The following is a 20,344-nucleotide window of genomic DNA, read 5'->3' on the forward strand; positions in this document are numbered from 1 at the left end:
ACTGAGCCTTGTGGTACTCCAACTGATAAAGGAAGCGGAGCAGATGTGTATCCAGAGAAATTAACACTGAAAGAGCGATTAGATCGGTAGGATGAGAACCAGGATAGGACAGTGCCTTCAAGACCTAGGGATTGTAGCGTTTGTATGAGGAGAGAGTGGTCCACAGTGTCAAATGCAGCAGAGAGATCCAGGAGAATTAGAAGAGAGTAATGGTTGTTGTTTTTTGCTGTGATCAAATCATTGACAACCTTGGTCAGCGCAGTCTCTGTGGAGTGTAGAGAGCGAAAGCCTGAATGAAGAGGATCCAATAGGTTGTTTGCTGTAAGAAAGTGTGTGAGGCGGGTGTAGGCAATTCTCTCGAGAAGCTTGGAGGGGCGTGGGAGTTGGGAGATGGGGCGGTAATTTACGAGAGAGTTAGGGTCAGAATTCTGTTTTTGTTAAAATGGGAGTAATCACTGCATGCTTGAATAGTGATGGAAAAATACCAGTAGAAAGAGATAGATTACAGATTTTAGTTAGAGGGGGAATGAGCACAGGAGACAGGGACATACCAATTTGTGAGGTAATGGGATCAAGAGGACAGGAGGTAGAGTAGGAAGATAAGAAGAGAGTAGAAACTTCCTCTTCATTTGTGGGATCAAATGAAGAGAGAGTGTCAGAGGGTGCTACAAAGGAATTGAGCCGACTGCTTGTCAAGGGAGATGATACCATTTCAAGCCTGATCTTATCAATTTTGTCCTAGAAATAGGAAGCAAGATCCTGTGCACTGATGTTAGTTGGAGGATTTGGGGCAGGAGGATTCAGAAGAGAGTTAAATGTGTTAAAGAGGCGTTTGGGGTTAGAAGCCTGAGCATAGATGAGAGATTGGAAGTATGTTTGTTTTGCAGTGTCCAGAGCATTTCTATAGGAGTTATAGATATCAGTATATGTGATGAAATCATTAGAGGCACAAGATTTACGCCAGTGACGTTCTGCTTTACAAGAACGTTTTTGTAGAGTTCGTGTTACTGTTGTGTGCCACGTTTGGCAACGAATTCTACGCGAAGTATGTAGTGTCGCTGGAGCCACTTGATTCAGGGCAGTTGCTAGGGTTTGATGAAAATGTATTATATGGCAGGCAATCACTAGGATACTCTCTGTATGTCTACCACTAATACTGGCCAAACTATCAAAGTAAAGAGAAAACCGGAGTACCCGGAGGAAACCCACGCAAACACGGGGAGAACATACAAACTCCACACAGATAAGGTCATGGTCAGGAATCAAACTCATGACCCCAGTGCTGTGAGGCAGAAGTGCTAACCACTAAGCCACTGTGAATTCCCTCCAGCTCAATAATGCTGCACCAATGACCTAAATGATACATGTATAGCACCTACTGATGTGCTGCCTACTTGTGTGTTACCTCCACTTACAGTGACAAGCTGCACCTGGCGTTGCTGTTGTGGCCTACCATTGTGTGTTGCATTTGCCTCACCTGCCACCGATGTGGCTAGGGCCAACAGCGTGCTAATACCACCTACTTTTGTGTTGGCCCCACCTACAAATGACAGGGTTCCATATACATAAGGCCACTTTCAGAACTTTTTCCTGAGCCACTTTAAGTTCCCAATCTGACCCTGAACCATGTAGTATTGCAATCATACTTTGAAGAGACCTATCACTTTTGGTATGAACACAAAGTTTGTTCTGGAGGGAGAATGTTTCATTTGGATTTATTTAAAAAAGCAAAAAGTTACATTTTATGGATGTCAGAGAGATAAGAGCTGGTTTTGTTCTACAATATCTGTATTGTATATAAATGTCAGCTCAGTAAGACACAAAAATAAAAATAAAGACACAACATAGATGAAGACTATTGTATTTCAAACAACAAGCATAAATTAAATTACACAGTCCTCTGAAGATTCTGTTTTCAGAACAAGTATTTAATAAAAAGAGAAAATCTAGTCTCTCTAAAGAAACTACTTATCTTCTTTATGTGCCTAAAGTGCAGCCTTCAATTACATTAGTTAATAATTAATGGCTTTTTGGATGGTATTCTGTTGCAGTTTAAGATATTATAATCTTTCATAGTTAAAAATGAAAATAAAAGTGGTCAGGTGTTTTATGCTTTGGAAAGATTCCAAGTCTGGCAAAGAAAGCACTAACTAGCAACAATTTTGCCACTAGCAAAAATATGTTCTGTCTGGGCCTGCTGACAGGCCTCTTGGTGAACCTACGTGCCCAGATGCACACATTAGCTATTCTCCACTTTAGATATCACTAAACCTAGGGATAAAGAAAGTGGTCAAAAATAGCAACCAACAATCCTTATTAGGAAATTGGGTAATTTAAAGCCACACTTGTGTTAGGAGTTGCGGCTCCCCGACGGGCCGCCGCGACTCACTTCCGGCTGTCTTGGACGTCCCGGTCGTCATGCGTCACTTCCGCCCCCCACGTCCCGGTTGCCTGGGCAACAATCGGGATGCTCTGTCTCGCATGCCGCAGCGCCCGGCCAGCTGTCCTACAGCCGGGCGCATGCGCGCAGAAGAAAGTAAATAGTGACTGAAAATTATTCTTTTTATGAATGACCTCATAATGTTCTCTCTTATAATGCAGCATTTATACACTTACATTATCTGTGTATTCTGGGCGTAGAATTACTAGTCTTGGCATAACATACTGTGATTATGTAATTGGGAGGAGTCTCGCTGCACACTGCTCCTATTGGTTCCTCTCACTATTTAAGGCAGTGAGGACAGAGCTTATCTGCCAGTTATAAGCTCTCAGTGTAGCTAGGTTCCCTGTTCCCTATTTCCTGCTCCTGTGCTCTAGATCTGATTTCCTGTGTAAGACCCCTGGCTTGTTTCTGGACCATGTTGTATTGCCTCTGACCTCGGCTTGTTCTCTGGATACGTTGTCTGCTGCTGGCCCTAGACCCTTGCCTGGACTTCACTCTGCTGTCTGCCATACACTCTATTCCTGGGTTCTCCCCAGCCGGTACACATCTCACGACCCTCTGTTTGTCTGCAGCCAAGTCTGTCCCCACCACTAGGGGCAACAGCAAATACCAGACTCTCGGAGCAGACTCCGGGTTTTGCAGTACTGGCTGGAGGGGTTCCTAACAACTTGATCAGCCCAAATCAGGTCCTTACATTGCAAAGAAACAGTGAAGAGCTACCACCTTTTCAAATGAGAAAACAGAACTGTCTTGCCTAAATTAGTACTGCTTGGTGGATATGCTAATGCTGTGTAGATGTGACTACGTATACATAAAAGCCAATATATTTGCTTTATATGATCCTACTCACAGCAATCTGCCTCAAAACAGGACAGCTAAAAATATTTAATGTATGCCAAGCAATTAATATCCTAGTTCTCCAATACCAGCATTAACTTAGATTGCCAACCATATGATTTTCATACAACAGCTCTAATATTTATAGCAGAAAAGTAACTTGGTAGTATTGGATACCCAGAACCAGTGGGAAATATTCTGATGGCTCTAAGCACTGCTAGATGATCGCACCCTGCATGGATCCTCTTATACGTATGTAACTAGATTAACACTTCTACACTGTTTCTGCAATTAAATCCTATACTAGAATATCTGTCTTCGCATTGTGAAGATTAAACATTAACACAGAAACAATAGTTCCATGTTATAGAAACAATATTCCGGTTTAGAACACAATTCTTGGATAATTTTCCATTTAGCTTACTAACTACTACTCTCTTGTATTCAGCCACCTTTACAGGCTAACTTTACAATCAAGCAGTCTTTAATTCAAGTGCAGCTCAACTCAAATATACATACATACATACATACATGTATAATTTATATATGTATATACCAATAAAACAATTATGCTGATTACTACTTTACTTGATACACACATGATACTTGAAATAGGACTTATAAATCATCTGCTTTAAACACAGACTGTTGCTGACATTTGATAGATGTTTTATAGGACTCATACCCCTTGGTAACCTGTGCAACCATGGAAGTAGCTGAATATACTATTCTCCTTGGTTTACATAGTCACAGATGTTAATAAGGAGTTTCAGACTTCAGTCTATCTGTTAAATGGCAACAAGTCATTTCTGTGTTTTAAGCAGACAGATATCCTATTTGAACGATCAGTTTTTCCAGCAAAATTGTAGCACCCAGCATAATTATGCTTTATTAGGCAACAGTGGAGTTTCCCTTGCAGTATAATTCAAAAAAAACAAACAAAGCACAAGACCACCACTGCATTGCTGAAAACGAACCTGCACATTATTTAAACATTATGGTCTTGTAAAAAGAAAAATAATCCATAAAAATATCCTATTTTATTCTTGCTGTAGAGATACCTACTGATCAACTTCATTTATGTGGAGCTGTCCATAGACACAGCATTTTGGACAGCTAATTTTGGGATTGATCAGTTGTTAATCAGGGCTCCCAAAAAACTCTGTGCTGCTAACCAATCTACGGATGTATGGGCAGCTTTACATACAAATGTTTTCCCCTCACATTGTGGATACAAGTGTGTGAACTGCACATCTGCATATACAAAGAGTGACCATGGGCAAGCCTGTATTTCAAGGTGACCACAAATAATAGAGGATCGCTACATAAGTAAAAAAAAATCAAAAAAAATCAAATGTAAACATCATCAAATCAAAGATAGTTTTGTGCCAAAATTTCTCTCTAGGGAGAATAGAGTTAAAGGAAAATATGTACAGAAGTCACTGATTGATTACATTAAACAAAAAACATGTTGGAAATATGAAACAACACATGAAGCGACTTACAGTGTGTAACTCCAGCCAATGTTTGATAGAAAGTGGGTGTGTCGCTGTCATCAGTGAGCGTAACAAAGACTCCCCCAGAGAGCAACCATCGAGAAAACGTGAAGGCGTCTTTATTTTGTAGCAGCCAATTTCGAAATTTTTCATAGTTCACCTTTTCACCCTGAAAATAGATCCACAATAAAGTAATTTCTTGGTAAACTGATTATTCATGCTCTTATTGTTCAAACATTTTAAATATAGATGATCTAGTTCTCATATTATCTAAAGTAAAGAGATTACAAATATAGGAACTAAAATTAGATCAACTTAACTTTTTATTTACATTTTTCTGGCATAACACTAAAATTAAAGGAATACAATTTAAAAAAAATATATATATAGTAATTACTTCAAAAACAGTTCACAACAAAGAAACATTAATTTCTAATAAATTATTGTTTGATGCTGCAAGGCTTGCTAAAGTCACATGTGTAACCTAACATTCATCATGATAATCCTTCCGTCAGGGACACTCTCCAACTCTACTGGAGGGCTGATATGATATAATTATATATATATTTTTACAAATTTTGATTTTAATTGGCAAACCACCGCTTTTTTTTTTACTTGGATGTAAAATAATTTTTGCTCTTAGCAAACGTATAGCAGTGTAAACTAAATAATTATATTTGCGGTGAAATACTTTAAACAAAATACATGCATTCTGCTGTATAAAATATGTATACCATATGTTTTTCTTTCTTTCATTTTAAACACTTCATATGAACTCTGACATTATTTCAGTCTTAACCAACTGCCGATCCATTAAGTCTCCTGTGTTGTCAGTGAAAAAGCTGAAGGTCAAGTGTGAGGGAGGCTAAAGATAATAACAGTGTACCTAGCATTGGTGTGGAGGTCGTCGAGCTGTACCCAATCACATGGCACGCAAGAAAAGTAAATATTATTTACAACCTAAAATTTGTAGAAAACAACAGCACAGGATGAACTGATGGATTAGCAGCAAGGTGCATTGATAGTAATATCTAAGGAGACCACTTAAACGATTTACACAAATACTGCAGTGAAAGAAGTTCAGGAGCATGCACCATGTCTGCACTTATTATGTAGGCAAATAAATTCAATATACCATACTTACTATTTCTCTGGCCCAAGAGAGGACCTGAGTGGAAGCAAGGACTATGCATGGATTTCCTGAGTGACCAAGGGTATATGCTTGTATGTGTAAGGGTATCCAGAATAGTTGGTTGGTTAAAAGAGGCAGGGATGTCTATGCACATATGTGTTTGGGCAACACTCTCCATTTCAGTATAAAAACACAGTCCTCCATACAAAAAAAAACAATGTACGATGCAACTACTTGCAATTGCTTTGTAGAATAAGACATGCTATTGTGGGCAGCACGGCGGCGTAGTGGTTAGCACTTCTGCCTCACAGCACTGGGGTCATGAGTTCTATTCCCGACCATGGCCTTATCTCTGTGGAGTTTGTATGTTCTCCCTGTGTTTGCGTGGGTTTCCTCCGGGTTCTCCGGTTTCCTCCCACACTCCAAAAACCATACTGGTAGGTTAATTGGCTGCTATCAAAATTGATCCTAGTCTCTCTCTGTCTGTGTGTGTATGTTAGGGAATTTAGACTGTAAGCTCCAATGGAGCAGGGACTGATGTAAATGAGTTCTCTGTACAGCGCTGCGGAATCAGTGGCGCTATATAAATAAATGGTGATGGTGATGATGATGCTATGAATTATAATAAGGAGAGAAATTAGCTACTTTATAGGGAGAATTCAATTAGCCGAAGTGTCTCTGGAATGTCCGTGAGACACTTAGCAGAAATTTCTGCTAATTTTTCCTCGCACCTTTAAAATTAGCTGAGGTCTCTACTGTAATTGTCGGCAATGTGCAGGTTTAATGGGTTTAAAAATACAGCAGCTCTGCTTTTCGCATCCTTTACAAAATAGAATGAACATTTTCAGTGCTAGCTATTTAAACACATAGAACATTACAATGACTAACAAAGCTGAATCATAAACATAGAGGCTTCAAATTATTTATTCAGTAAAAAAATTCACAAGAAATAACCTAAAATCCACAAACTACAAAACTATTAATGCAACATTTAAATGTGCTAAAGCAAACATCACAAATAATACGTAACTGAAAAAATGTTACTGAATGCTTTCATGACATATTAAACATTATGTGATCCTTTAGATCCAACTTACCAGAATGAAACACTGACCAAAACGAAACTTTTCAGGTTGTCAAATTGCAAGGTCCCAAGTGCAAAAAACCCATATATTATATAATAAATATATATATATATATATATATATATATATATATATATATATATATATATATTTATATATATATATATTTATACTATAATACATCATTAGCTATATCTAGAAAATTTTTATTACCAATAAATTAAATTTGAAGTTTTGGCAGGAACCAAAGGCTCTAATGCTTCAGACATTACCAATTAAAAATGTATAATCCTGGAATTATATATTAAAAAAATCTGCTTGCGCTATCATGGAAGAAACATATTTTCCCATGACTATGCACCTCATTTTCAGTGTTCCTTTAATTAACTTAGTGAAGGAAATCAAACAATGTAGGGCTTGAGTCATTAAGGAGAGCACAGCAAAAAAAAAAAAAAAGGAGTAACTTTGCACCTTGGCAAAAACCATGTTGCATTAGGGGAGGTACATTTAAAATGTGGGGACAGATTTATAGTTGGGGTAGGGCGTGTCCTGGATAACTATTTCTACACTGAAATTTAAAGTTTATCAAGTGTTTGTGTGCTACATGACATAAAAAGGCAGTATTTTCTTTATATGCAAAAAAATAAACTAATTTGCACCCCTTGCATTCTAACATGCTTTGTCAGAGATCACATTTACTGCTTTCTTTGCCTTGCCCTCCTTAATGACTCATGTGTCACGTAAAGATCAAACTTTTACTTAGTTTTTTTTTTTTAGCTTTAAAATTGGATATTAAAAGGTAAAATTCTAAGTTATTGTCTCGTATTTTATTCTCCAGTCATAATTTGAGCATAATTATGCGGTTTCATGCTGTTAGGCCCCATATCCACTGGTGTTAATTACATGCATTTTACTAGAATTTTTAAAACTAGTACAACACATGTTAACAGGTATAGAAATACTTTGATAAAAAGTATCATTGTGTTCACCAGGAAAAAAGTAAGACTTCCTGCAAGTAAAGACAATTTTGGGGGCATTATAGGTACTTTTAAGAATTATATAACAAGGTTACATACAATAAAAACATATTAAGCTCTACAATGGAATGGGGGCTTTTACCAATATTACAAAACGTCTATGCATTGTGGTTCATCTTGTATTTTAGGTTAGCTGGTCTTTAAATGTGTATACTACATAATCTATAATGCATATTTGCCTACTAATCTGTAGTGTCATGCCTGTTACAGTGGTGAAAGATTTTTTTCTATGAGGATGTCCTTTTTGAGGTGATCAGGTCTGGCTTAATTCGATTCCAAAACCCCATTACCACCATTGAGGAGTATATGAACCTTGTAATTAAAATAAACTAAACACCTCTCATTTAGCATTAACGAGTGCAAGAATCTACAACAGTGACTTAACGCACTGCCCAGGATTCCTATTGCGGATGTCCTTTTTATATTATTGGCCACTGTGTTCCAGCAAGAAACCCCGAAATAGTATTGAATCAAAAACATCATATACAAAGCATGTATGCACGACTACAGTACGAGTATACCATATCAAAAGATGGGTAACCTATGGAGGGTCCCGGATCTGTTTTGGCGCTCCCGTCTGTCAGATATGCTATGCATTTTATTCTGAGCCACCTCTTACTCAGTAAACGTCAAAAAAGTAAAAAGGCAAGATGAAAAGAAGAAACCTACCTCAGCAAAGCATTTTTTAAGGGACAATGGGACTTCTCCATCAACAACAGACAGCATACCCTCCATGTCCTCCCGTACAACAAAGCTACCAGATTCATTTGAAAAGAGGCTAAAAATGTCTGAATATTAAAGAAAAAAATAAAAACTTTAAAATAACATGGAAACATTACCAGACAATTCATGTATTTCATTAAAAATAAGTTGTGTGTATATAACCTTCAACAGCCTCCAATGGACAATAACTGCTACCACGTCACATGTTTTAAGTCTATCATTTACACATTATATTTGTACTGGACTTTTTTTTTTTTATAATAAAAGAATAAAAATATGCGAAAATGTGAAAAATGTATTTATTAGTTTGTTCAAGTGATGAATTTTAATGTCTGTTATTTTCCAACTGTGTCTGAAAAAATGTGCTCCAAGCATGCTACTTCCTCTGAAGAAAGGTAGATAAAGCCATAAATAAATAGTTACATAATAGAAGTACTTACATTTTGCTTTCTCTTCATCTCGACCTCGTGTTAGAAGAACAAGTCCCACAATCAAGTTATTGAAGTGTAATCCTTTTGAGGTTCCACTAAATGAGCAGTAGATGACCTAAGAAATCACAAATAGATAGTAATTACTAACTGGATCAAGTGCCAAGTTGTAAATGTAATACATAAATTAAAAATGCACATAAAAAGGCTAATAGGGGAAAAACACAATATAAATAATGCATAAGCGCTTTTTTTTTGTGCACAACAATGCTATCAACCTTATTGTTTAAAACTCTATCACCACCTAATCGCTAAATTTTACTCACCAGCCCCTTTCCCTTCCCAGACCCCTGGGGCAGCTCAATGTACCAGTTTTTACAGCTTTCCTGTAATGTAGGACCAGCAAAACTTTAAAGTTCACCTCTTTAAAATGGCTGATGGGAGAGTTGGGTGTGAGAAGACCAAATCTGAAGCCGCAATCCTAATGACTGCAGCTTTAGGAAAACCTAGATGTTCCCCATTTGGGCATCGGAAGGAGTAGGTTGGTAAAGTTTATCAATATGGAGCTTTAAGCATATTTGAATTTGTATCTTTCCGCTTGTCCTAGAGAATTACCAATAACTTTAGTATGTAAGCCCAACTGCATTTTGATATTCTCACAATTTAAGGAGTTCCTGTTAATCACAGTATTGCAACATGTAACCCACTGCAGCAAAGATTGTTTATCTTTATCACACAACATTACATATGTTAGAATAATGTAAAGAGACTCTGTGGAATGTCAAATTAAAGAATGGGGTGTACATTTGTATTTATTTAGAAGACCCATTTCCGGAAGGCTGGGCATTAATAGCATCTTTGTTTAAAGACAATTCTTTAAGATCTGAATTGTCAATTTCAGCCACACACTCCAAAAAAAAACCAGTAAAAACAATCTCTATTTTGAGTCATAAAAAAATTCTGAATGAGATATTAAAGTTTGTGGAGAAAAGAGAAAGCAATTAATGCACAGACACCATACATACCATTTTTTTTTGTATTGTAGGGACATATTTTATTTGGAAACTGTATCAGAGATCCTAATAGATAAAGGTCTGCCAAGCCATAAATTTGTACTATATTATATTTTGAGAGGCATTGAAATATCTATTTCTAATATAACTCATTAAACAGGCTGTATTAGAAAGGTACACTGTAGTAAAAGTTGGTCATCACATGGTTCCTGAGTGAACAGTATTGGAGCATGCATCTTCTTACATCTAGGCAGAGCCGGATTAACAATAGGACTAAAGGGGCTACAGTCCAGGGGCCTCGGGCAGCTGGGGAGCCCGCCGGCATTCATCAGATCGGAGGCGTCCCCGTCCCCGGCTCCCACTCTCAACTGTTTAAGGAGAACGGCAGGCAGCTAACAGCATGTTATACTGTTAGCTGCCTGCTGTCACTGTAGTACTTACGCGGTGCGCAGTAATTTCCTTACTGAGGAGATCTCGTGAGAGTGAGACTATGAGTCATAGTCTCACTCTCATGAGATCTCCTCGGTAAGGAGATTACAGCATGCCGCAGAAGCACTATAGGGAGTGGAACAATGGAAGGAGGTAAGCTCACAGGGGGGGTGGACTCATAAGTGGGGGGGCCCCCTCACAGTACCCTTAGCCCGAGGGCCTCCCTCTCCTTAATCCGGCCCTGCATCTAGGCAATGAAAAATTCTCTCCTGCTTTCTTTTCAGAATACCAAAGTAAGATAGTATTATTTTATCTCATGGTCTGTGAAATTCGGTTGCCATTTTAGGAAGGCAAAAAAAAGAATGGTCTACTTTCAACATTACTTTGTCCTCTAGAATCAGATACATTTTGATGGAAAATGCATGTCTCTTACTAACGTCAGTTGCGTTCAAGTGGTTGGAGCCAACAAGCTGGGAGATGAAATGAGGAAGATTACTGTGTATAGGTGTTGGAAGATGTGTGCTACAGTCCATAAACTAGCTTCAAATTAGAGTGAAATGGACAGAAAAATAATTAGAGACAGACGTAAAGATCCTCTTCTCCCAAGATTTATAGGCGTATGTGTTTACACACCTCAATCCTGATGACATTTAGAAAGGTGTGTTTGGTAGTGCCACACTGAAGACTGACAATTTTCAACATCATAATAAAGAGGGGGGGATACACAACGTGCCTTATGCAATTAAAAGCCAAAATGCATAAACCATGAACAAAAATCACATGAAATATGCTGATGATTATGGCATTGCTGATAAACAACTAGGATACAGTTAATATTTTTCTTCTGTAACAATAATACAATATAATCACTATGTATGGCTCATTTTTACAGGACAAGCTTACATTTGTAAACACAAGAGAACACTAAAATAATCAATATGTTCAGATAAGCACTGAAAAGGCAGACACAGAGGTTCCAACTGACTAGCCATATTACACTGTAGGTAACAAGCATTTTCAGAAGCTTATAAGTAGTGTTTAATTTCATACAATGCTAAATTCAGAGCCTCTTTAACTGATTAAAATCAGTGAAGTCCAAGGAGCTTGTTCACAACTGTCCTCTTTGTTTTGCGCATTTTCACGTATTAATAAAAAAGACATGAAAAGCCGATGATAAATAAGTAAAACAGAAATTTGCACTTGCATAAGCATTTTACAATATTAATGCCACATTTACATTTATACTGCATCACAATCTATACATCATGCCATAACTGGCACTAAAAGTGCAGTAAATGTTATTGGTGAAAGCCTAAATAGCACATGTAAAAGACATTCTACCCATTTTCCAATGAGCCCAGAGACTTATGGCTAGATTTACTAAGCTGCGGGTTTGAAAAAGTGGGGATGGTGCCTATAGCAACCAATCAGATTATAGCTGTCATTTTGTAGAAGGTACTAAATAAATGAAAGCTAGAATCTGATTGGTTGCTATAGGCAACATCCCCACTTTTTCAAACCCGCAGCTTAGTAAATCTAGCCCTAAGACTTGTTTTGTTCATTATGACCCTTTACTCATTTTGGAAAATAATTTATTTTAGCAATAAAAAATAAATCACAAAATATACATTGGTTTATAGCTGCTGAGAGAAATTAAATATTTTTGCTCCACATTTTGCACTTTAGAACACTGAAAGGCACAAGAGCAATGGGGCTGTGTGATCATGCATGAAAGTGACACAGTTATCAGCTTTACATATCCCCTATATAGTGGCATAGGCTAGATATCTTATTTTGGTTGAGGAGTTTAATAAAAATGCTTTATATAGCAATAATAGATTATATACATACATATATATATACATATATATATATATATATATATATATATACACATACACATATATACACATACACAGTCAGGTCTTTAAATATTGGGACATCGACACCCATTCTCATATTTTGGGCTCTATACACCACCATAATGGATTTGAAATGAAACTAACAAGATGTGCTTTAACTGCAGACTTTCAGCTTTAATTTGAGGGTATTTACATCCAAAATCAGGTGAACGGTGTAGGAATTACAACGGTTTCTATATGTGCCTCCCACTTTTTAAGGGACCAAAAGTAATGGGACAATCGACTCCAAAGCTATTTCATGGACATGTGTGGGCTATTCCCTCATTATTTCATCATCAATTAAGCAGGTAAAAGGTCTGGAGATGATTCTAGGTGTGACATTTGCATTTGGAATCTGTTGCTGTCGACTCAATATGAGATCCAAAGAGCTGTCACTACCAGTGAAGCAAGCCATCATTAAGCTGAAAAATCAAAACAAACCAATCAGACAGATATTAAAAACATTAGGTGTGGCCAAATAAACTGTTTGGAACATTCTTAAAAAGAAAGAACGCACCGGAGAGCTCAGCAACACCAAAAGACCCGGAAGACCACAGAAAACAACTGTGGTGGATGACAGAAGACTTTTTTCCCTGGTGAAGAAAAACCCCTTCACAACAGTTGGCCAAATCAAGAACACTCTCCAGGAGGTAGGTGTATATGTGTCAAAGTTAACAATCAAGAGAAGACTTCATACGAGTGAATATAGAGGGTTCACCACAAGATGTAAACCATTTGTGAGCCACAAAAACAGGAAGATCAGATTAGAGTTTGGCAAACAACATCTAAAAAAAGCCATTACAGTTCTGGAACAACATCCTATGGACAGATGAGACAAATATCAACTTGTACCAGAGTGATGAGAAGAGTATGAAGAAGGAAAGGAACTGCTCATGGTCCAAAACATACCACCTCATCAGTGAAGCATGGTGGTGGTAGTGTCATGGCATGGGCATTAATGGCTGCCAATGGAACTGGTTCCCTTGTATTTATTGATGATGTGACTGCTGACAAAAGCAGCAGGATGAATTCTGAAGTGTTTCGGGCAATATTATCTGCTCATATTCAGTCAAATGCTTCAGAACTCATTGGACGGTGCTTCACAGTGCAGATGGACAATGACCCGAAGCATACTGCAAAAGCAACCAAAGAGTTTTTTAAGGCTAACAAGTGGAATGTTATGCAATGGCCAAGTCAATCACCTGACCTGAATCCGATTGAGCATGCATTTCACTTGATGAAGACAAAACTGAAGGGAAAATGCCCCAAGAACAAGCAGGAACTGAAGACATTTGCAGTAGAGGCCTGGCAGAGCATCACCAGGGATGAAACCCAGTGTCTGGTGATGTCTATGCGTTCCAGACTTCAGGCTGTAATTAATTGCAAAGGATTTGCAACAAAGTATTAAAAAGTGAAAGTTTGATGTAGGATTGTTTAGTTTGTCCCATTACTTTTGGTCCCTTAAAAAGTGGGAGGCACATATAGAAACTGTTGTAATTCCTAAACTGTTCACCTGATTTGGATGTACATTCCCTCAAATTAAAGCTGAAAGTCTGCAGTTAAAGCAGATCTTGTTTGCTTTATTTCAGATCCATTGTGGTGGTGTATAGAGCCCAAAATATGAGAATTGTGTTGATGTCCCAATATTTATGTACCGGACTGTGTGTGTATATGTAATAAATAAATATATATATATATATATATATATATATATATATACACATACACACATATATATATATATATATATATATATATATATATATATATATATATATATATATATATATATATATATATATATATATATACATATACATATATATATACATATATATATATATATATATATATATATATATATATATATATATATATATATATATATATATATATATATATATATATATATATATATATACACATATATATATATATATATATATATACATACACATATATATACACATATATATACACACACACACACACACACACACACACCCAATCATAACCAATTCTAGTTTTTCCATGCTCCCAGCATGGAGAGGCAATGTAACTCTGCTGTTTTCATTTCTCAATAGCAATTTCGATAGGTCTAGACCACTACTAAGTGCGCATCCGCATCCCAAATTACCAAGGCTTCATTCTACCTCCACACCCAACAAATCTTATTCAATGCATGGAGGGTAAGAGAGCCTTCTACACTTTCTACTCACCATTGGACATTATGTGCACATTAGGTTGTATATGATTTTTCTATGCTCAGAACCAGCCCAAAACATAACTGACACCACAATCTTCCCTTGTACCTTTACAGATCATGGGCCCGTTACAGCAGATATTGTGGGGCCCTTTAACCAGAGACCATGTCCAGTCCTGGTGCATTAATGACAGAAGAGTATTGCTTCATCCTCACACAAAAATACAAATAGTGACAGAACCGCAAAAATAATGTCTACATATTGCCCCCATACTGTTGTGGTATGCACATAAGGCAGGCCTTACGGGTCATCTCATTAGTTCAGAATTCCTCACGAAAAAAGTAGAGAATTAAGTCTTTAAGCTAAACTTTGTGATTTGCTTCACGGAGAGTTATGCACTTTACAGCTTTTCTTAAATTCTTAAATATAATAGCCTTTAAAATGCCGTCCAATACTCCATCTCCGCCCTCACCTAATATTATAACTCAACAGTTTGTCGCAAAACCGAATACCTTGGCTAATACAGCAAATGCCAGATATTTTAGCGTTGAAATTAATTCAAAATAAGATGCAATATTTCTATAGTGTTGAAAGCAAGTAAAGCCTCAACAGTTTTAATACTCTTTGCTCATCAGGTGTATTACAAGGCAACTTTTCTCAACACAAGCCTTCAGGCCAAAGCCATTATTATACCAAAATAGGAAAACGATCATACAGGCCACACAAGCTACAGACATATTTCTCTGTTGAATACATATGTCAAGAACTGTTGTAAGATACCTTGTCACTATGGACCAGGAGTAGAAGGACCACGTTCAGATTAGATTAAGTTTTGTACATGGGACCAGGCTAGATTTCCCACTGTAGTCACTAGTTTTTGCCCTGGTTTATGAGCCCCTGGCAGGACATATATAGCTTTCAAATTATGTCTAGCGAGGATGAATACAACAGATTTGCAGATGTCACTTGACAAACACTTTACTTTAATAAAGTAATTTATAATAAATTTGAAAAACCTAAATAACTAGAGCTCGAATTTAGTCAATGAGATCATTAATTCCAAATCAGAGTCTCTGCCTCCCTTGGCCTTACATCTTAGCCTTAGGTTGCTTGATTTCCCCCAAACGCTTTGAGGGGAATAGATTTGAATGTATCACATAGGGCAATAGCTATAATTGTCTCGGTTTTAGGTATAAGCAACAAAAATAGAACCAGCTGCAATATATATTAAAATGGCTATAAATGTTGAATGTTGGATCCAGGACAAACGTAGATAATGCTTTAAACAGTCTAGATTTCCACTTCCATTCACCCTATTATGAAACAAGTGCTGTGGGTTAAGATCTATTCAAGCTCTTAGGCAGAAAGCGATTGTGTTTAGCGGCTTTACTGCGGAGACCTCCAAATGCAAATGATCATAATCCACATATAACCAAAAGACCCAAAAGTGTATTTCCTTAAAATTGTGGGTAGGATTGTTTAAATTGTGCATATGCAAAAAAGCAGGGCTGACAAAAGTAAACTATATCTTTGGAGTGATTATTATCTTGATAAGATTATATTTTTACAGCTATGAAAGATTGTATATTTTTTTGTGATATAGTGGATATATTATGCTTGTGAAGATACCGGTTTTAACGTAACCTTCTGGGACACACAGTGGCCTACCCGGTACCTATCCAAGGTTCAACATCACGAAGGCAAATATCCAAAATAACACAAATAAGTTTAAGAAAATGGTAGCACAAAACAGCAACAGATGTAAATAATAATAACTTGCAAACAAATATCACTACAGTCTGGCATAGACAACATACAGTGTATAATAAAAACACCTCACCAGTATCCTTGTTACTTTCAGGGACTGCTGCCTCTCTCCTTTAAGACTACCAGCAAACGTAGTGGCCCTAAGTAAGGGTCACTCCACTTTCGGCAGACACACAGCTCCCCAAGACCTGGAGGGGTAGATCAGGGCACGGCAGTACTCCAGGGACCGATTGTCCCCTTTATGTCAGGGGCAGAGATTAATATATCTCAACGCCAGCCTGACCTCAGCTATCAGTCCTAAGTGAATGCCAATTTGCTGTCCTCTTAGGCTCTCTTTTAAACCCAGAAATGTCCTCATCAACAATTCCAGGACCGGCCCGATTGGTCCTTTCCTGTGTTTACCTTTTCACAGGTAAACATACAAACCAGGAGATAGCAGATGAATCACTCCTGATTTAATTAGGAACAGGTATTGTTATACAGGAAAGTTTGTTTAAACAGAGATCAGGATCCAGACACCTTTACATTTAAATACACAATGCAGTCCTCTGCCATAAAACATAGAGCCCTGTCTGTGGGCCTTTTCTTATGCTAGCACACTAAGCACAGCTAAACGAGGACAGGAAACCCCCTGATGTGATGTCCATTCATACAGGACTGGTGGACAATAACCCTTTTGCCTAGACTCATACAATGGACTAGTCTGCATGCTAACGATGCAAGCCGGCAGTTATTTTACTACTTTCAAAATAGGATATACACAAGCTTAAATATGACTGAGAAATATGGGGAACCATAGGGCTAGAAAAAGTATATGTTTTCATAATCTGCAGTTGACAGGTTGAGGTGATATTAATACCTCGTTTCCCCAAAATGATAAACACACTTATACGCATGTATCACACAAACTAATAAAACAAAAACAAATAAAACCATTCAATCAAGCCTGGTGATAGCGCAAGTAAGATAAAAAAAAAAAAAAAAAAACAGTGGGAAAAGTAAGAGGAAAAAAAGAGATGAGAGGAAGATAGAGAGGGGTTAGTTTAGGCTTTTCAATCAGGAAATGATCGTTACATGTGTAAACATTTTCAGGAATTTGTGATGGTTCCTCCCTTGATCATAATCACAATGATATTCTCTCTCTCTCACTTTTACTAAAAAAAGAAAGGCAGCAAAGACCACATATACCATACATTGTGAATGAATTATGAACGGGTAAATTATTTTTCTACTGTGGGTAGATAAATCCAGTAGGGTGCAGGACAATGCACCCTACTGGAAAAAGTTTAGCTCAAACAGGTAGTGTCAGAAACGATTTTCCTACCCTGACCCTAACAGTAACTTATCTCCTAAACAAAAGTTGCCAGTTATGGACTTTTATTTGATAGTCAGAGTTTTTATCAGCTACTTGATCCTTGGTCTTTTATATAGTTTAGCCATATACAATTTAGTAGCAATACAAGTTAGAATTATACTTTAAAAGCAGAGTCATGAATTTATGGTTTAGATTCAATCAGAATATAATTTGGTGGAGTAAATGTGATTTTATTTATTCAACGTGTGCTTAATTCTTGTTTTGTTTGTGTAGTACACTGCTAACCATCTCAACCCCATCACAGAAACGAATGTGCAGCTCTTTTGCTCCATTTACAATTATTAGGCTGAGAATTGAGCACCAGACAATGGAATGGAGAGGATGCGTGTAGTAACTTCACATCACAGGCAGCTCTACCTCGCTCACCCACATATTCAAATTTAGAAAAGAGCAACAAAGGTCTCCCACAACACTAACATTCATGAAATCTACTCAGTGTTATAATATGTACCTGCTAGACATCATTCCTTCCTCCCATCCTTTGACAAAGTTGAAGCGCCTCACCCTTCGCCCGCATCCAAAAAGTATGCATGGACATATTCATTATCATTATAATGCACCTGCATCTAATGATGCCCTAGCCACAGTTAAATATGTACACGTCAAAGGCAAAGTTAGCAATAATGTGGGTAAGGCGAGATATTTGGTTGCAGGATACTGGAAGGGTGGATGCTGCATATATACCGATCAGCCACAACCATAAAACCACCTGCCTAATATTGTGTAGGTCCCCCTCATGCTGCAAAAACAGCTCTGACCTGTCAAGGCATAGACTCCACAAGTCCTATGAAGGTGTCCGGAGGTATCTGACACCAAAATGTTAGCAGCAGATTCTTAAAGTCCTGTAAGTTATGAGGTGGACTTCTTTATTCAGCACATCCTACAGATTGCTCCATCTGATTGAGATCTGGAGAATTGGAGACCACGTCAACACCTTCGACTCTGTATAATGTCCCTCAAACCAGTACTGAACAATATTTGTAGAGTGACATGGGCACATTATCCTGCTGAAAGAGGCCACTGCAATCAGGGAACACCATTGCCATGTAGCGTTGTACTTGGTCTGCAACAAAATATTTGGTAGGTGGTACGTGTCAAAGTTTCATAAACTTAAATGCCAAAACCCAAGGTTTCCCAGCAGAACATAGCCCAGAGCATCCTGGTTCCACCTTTTTCCCACGTAAATGACGCAAGTGCACCCGGCTGTCCATATGATGTAAAAGAAAACATCATTCATCAGACCAAACCATGTTCTTCCATTGCTCCATAGTCCAGTTCTGGCGTTCACGTGATCATTGTAGGCGCTTTCAGGCTAGCCTTCGACCCCACATGAATAAGCCTTGACGACTGTTCAGGTGCCATTGTAAAGAGATAATCAAATGTTATTCGTCTCACTTGTTCGTGGTTTTAATGTTGTGGCTCATCAGTGTATATGGTTACATTTAAGGAAAAATGACCACATTAATATAACAGGAGAGTGTTAGGAGAATTTGGAGTGTGATGAGTGGTAGTGCATTTAGCTGCTTTCTGCTAAATTTGAATATGTTGTTAAAAAGATAGGTCAGTGATATAGCAAATTCACTACACGTAAACATCCCATTTATATATGTTCTATTAAGTCTAAAAACTTAAAAAGAAAAAATCTGCACAGCAAGACTGCAGACAGCTGGGTGGGTGTTAAGTGCATATTGTCGCTAACCAATAACGATTGTCGAATCTCGATTTGTGTTTCCAACGCACAAAGATTTATTCTCAAAAAGTAGCAGTAGATATTCAAGCGAAAATTATAATAAGTACAGCCGTTACTTATCGCAGGCGCTCTGAATCCAGTGTACAGTCATTCAATCCTGAAGTCTGGGGACGAGATGTCTGCACACTAGATGAGGAGCTGCTGTTTATATGCACACAGAAATATAGTAAAACAATGCAGAATGGTATAGCTTGCTTCTATTGGTCCAGGTTTCAGGAAGGTCCAAGGGGTTGTCAATCATTGGCTAGTTCAACCTAAAGAATCCAAAGGAGGGGGTCATCTCCTCAGGGGGTATGCTCCGATCTTCCCGCCAAGATTCCTTAGTCTTAAATAGTTCATAATTCCCTATCATTCATAACTTGCGTATGCACTCTGCGATTCCTTCGCAGAGTGGCCCGGACAGTTGCAAATGTTAAGAGTATTATGATACCACACATGATATGATTCCTTCAACCTGTACCATATGTTTTACTGATATGCATATAACTTATGATATTACACATAAATACTACTATATTTCAACATAAATGACTGTGTTGCAACTACCATTAATGTATACTATTTTACAAGTGTGCGTGCGAATGTATGTAAAAGACTAAATACTGTTGTTGCCACGTGTTGCAGCTGAGTACGCCCTTTTACGCCATAGCGTACCGTACGCATCTTTTCAGACAAAGACAACCAAGTTTGCTCGATTTTAACTGAAATGACTTTATCCAATATG

At 37.6% G+C, this 20,344-nt stretch overlaps 1 protein-coding gene across 4 annotated transcripts in view; it reads right to left on the bottom strand.

Moving 5' to 3' along the window:
* The window catches only part of USP32 (ubiquitin specific peptidase 32), a 208,312-nt gene that overhangs the window by 101,710 nt on the left and 86,258 nt on the right, over positions 1 to 20,344 (bottom strand). For all 4 annotated transcript variants that reach the window (XM_075195313.1, XM_075195310.1, XM_075195311.1 and 1 more), the window contains exons 3-5: positions 9,194 to 9,299; positions 8,700 to 8,818; positions 4,786 to 4,945 (exon numbers count right to left, since the gene is read on the bottom strand). In XM_075195313.1, coding sequence (XP_075051414.1) covers positions 4,786 to 4,945; positions 8,700 to 8,818; positions 9,194 to 9,299 — 385 coding nt within the window. The remainder of the gene's footprint in view (positions 1 to 4,785; positions 4,946 to 8,699; positions 8,819 to 9,193; positions 9,300 to 20,344) is intronic.

Source organism: Mixophyes fleayi, chromosome 2 (assembly GCF_038048845.1).
Source record: "Mixophyes fleayi isolate aMixFle1 chromosome 2, aMixFle1.hap1, whole genome shotgun sequence".
NCBI lineage: Eukaryota > Metazoa > Chordata > Amphibia > Anura > Limnodynastidae > Mixophyes > Mixophyes fleayi.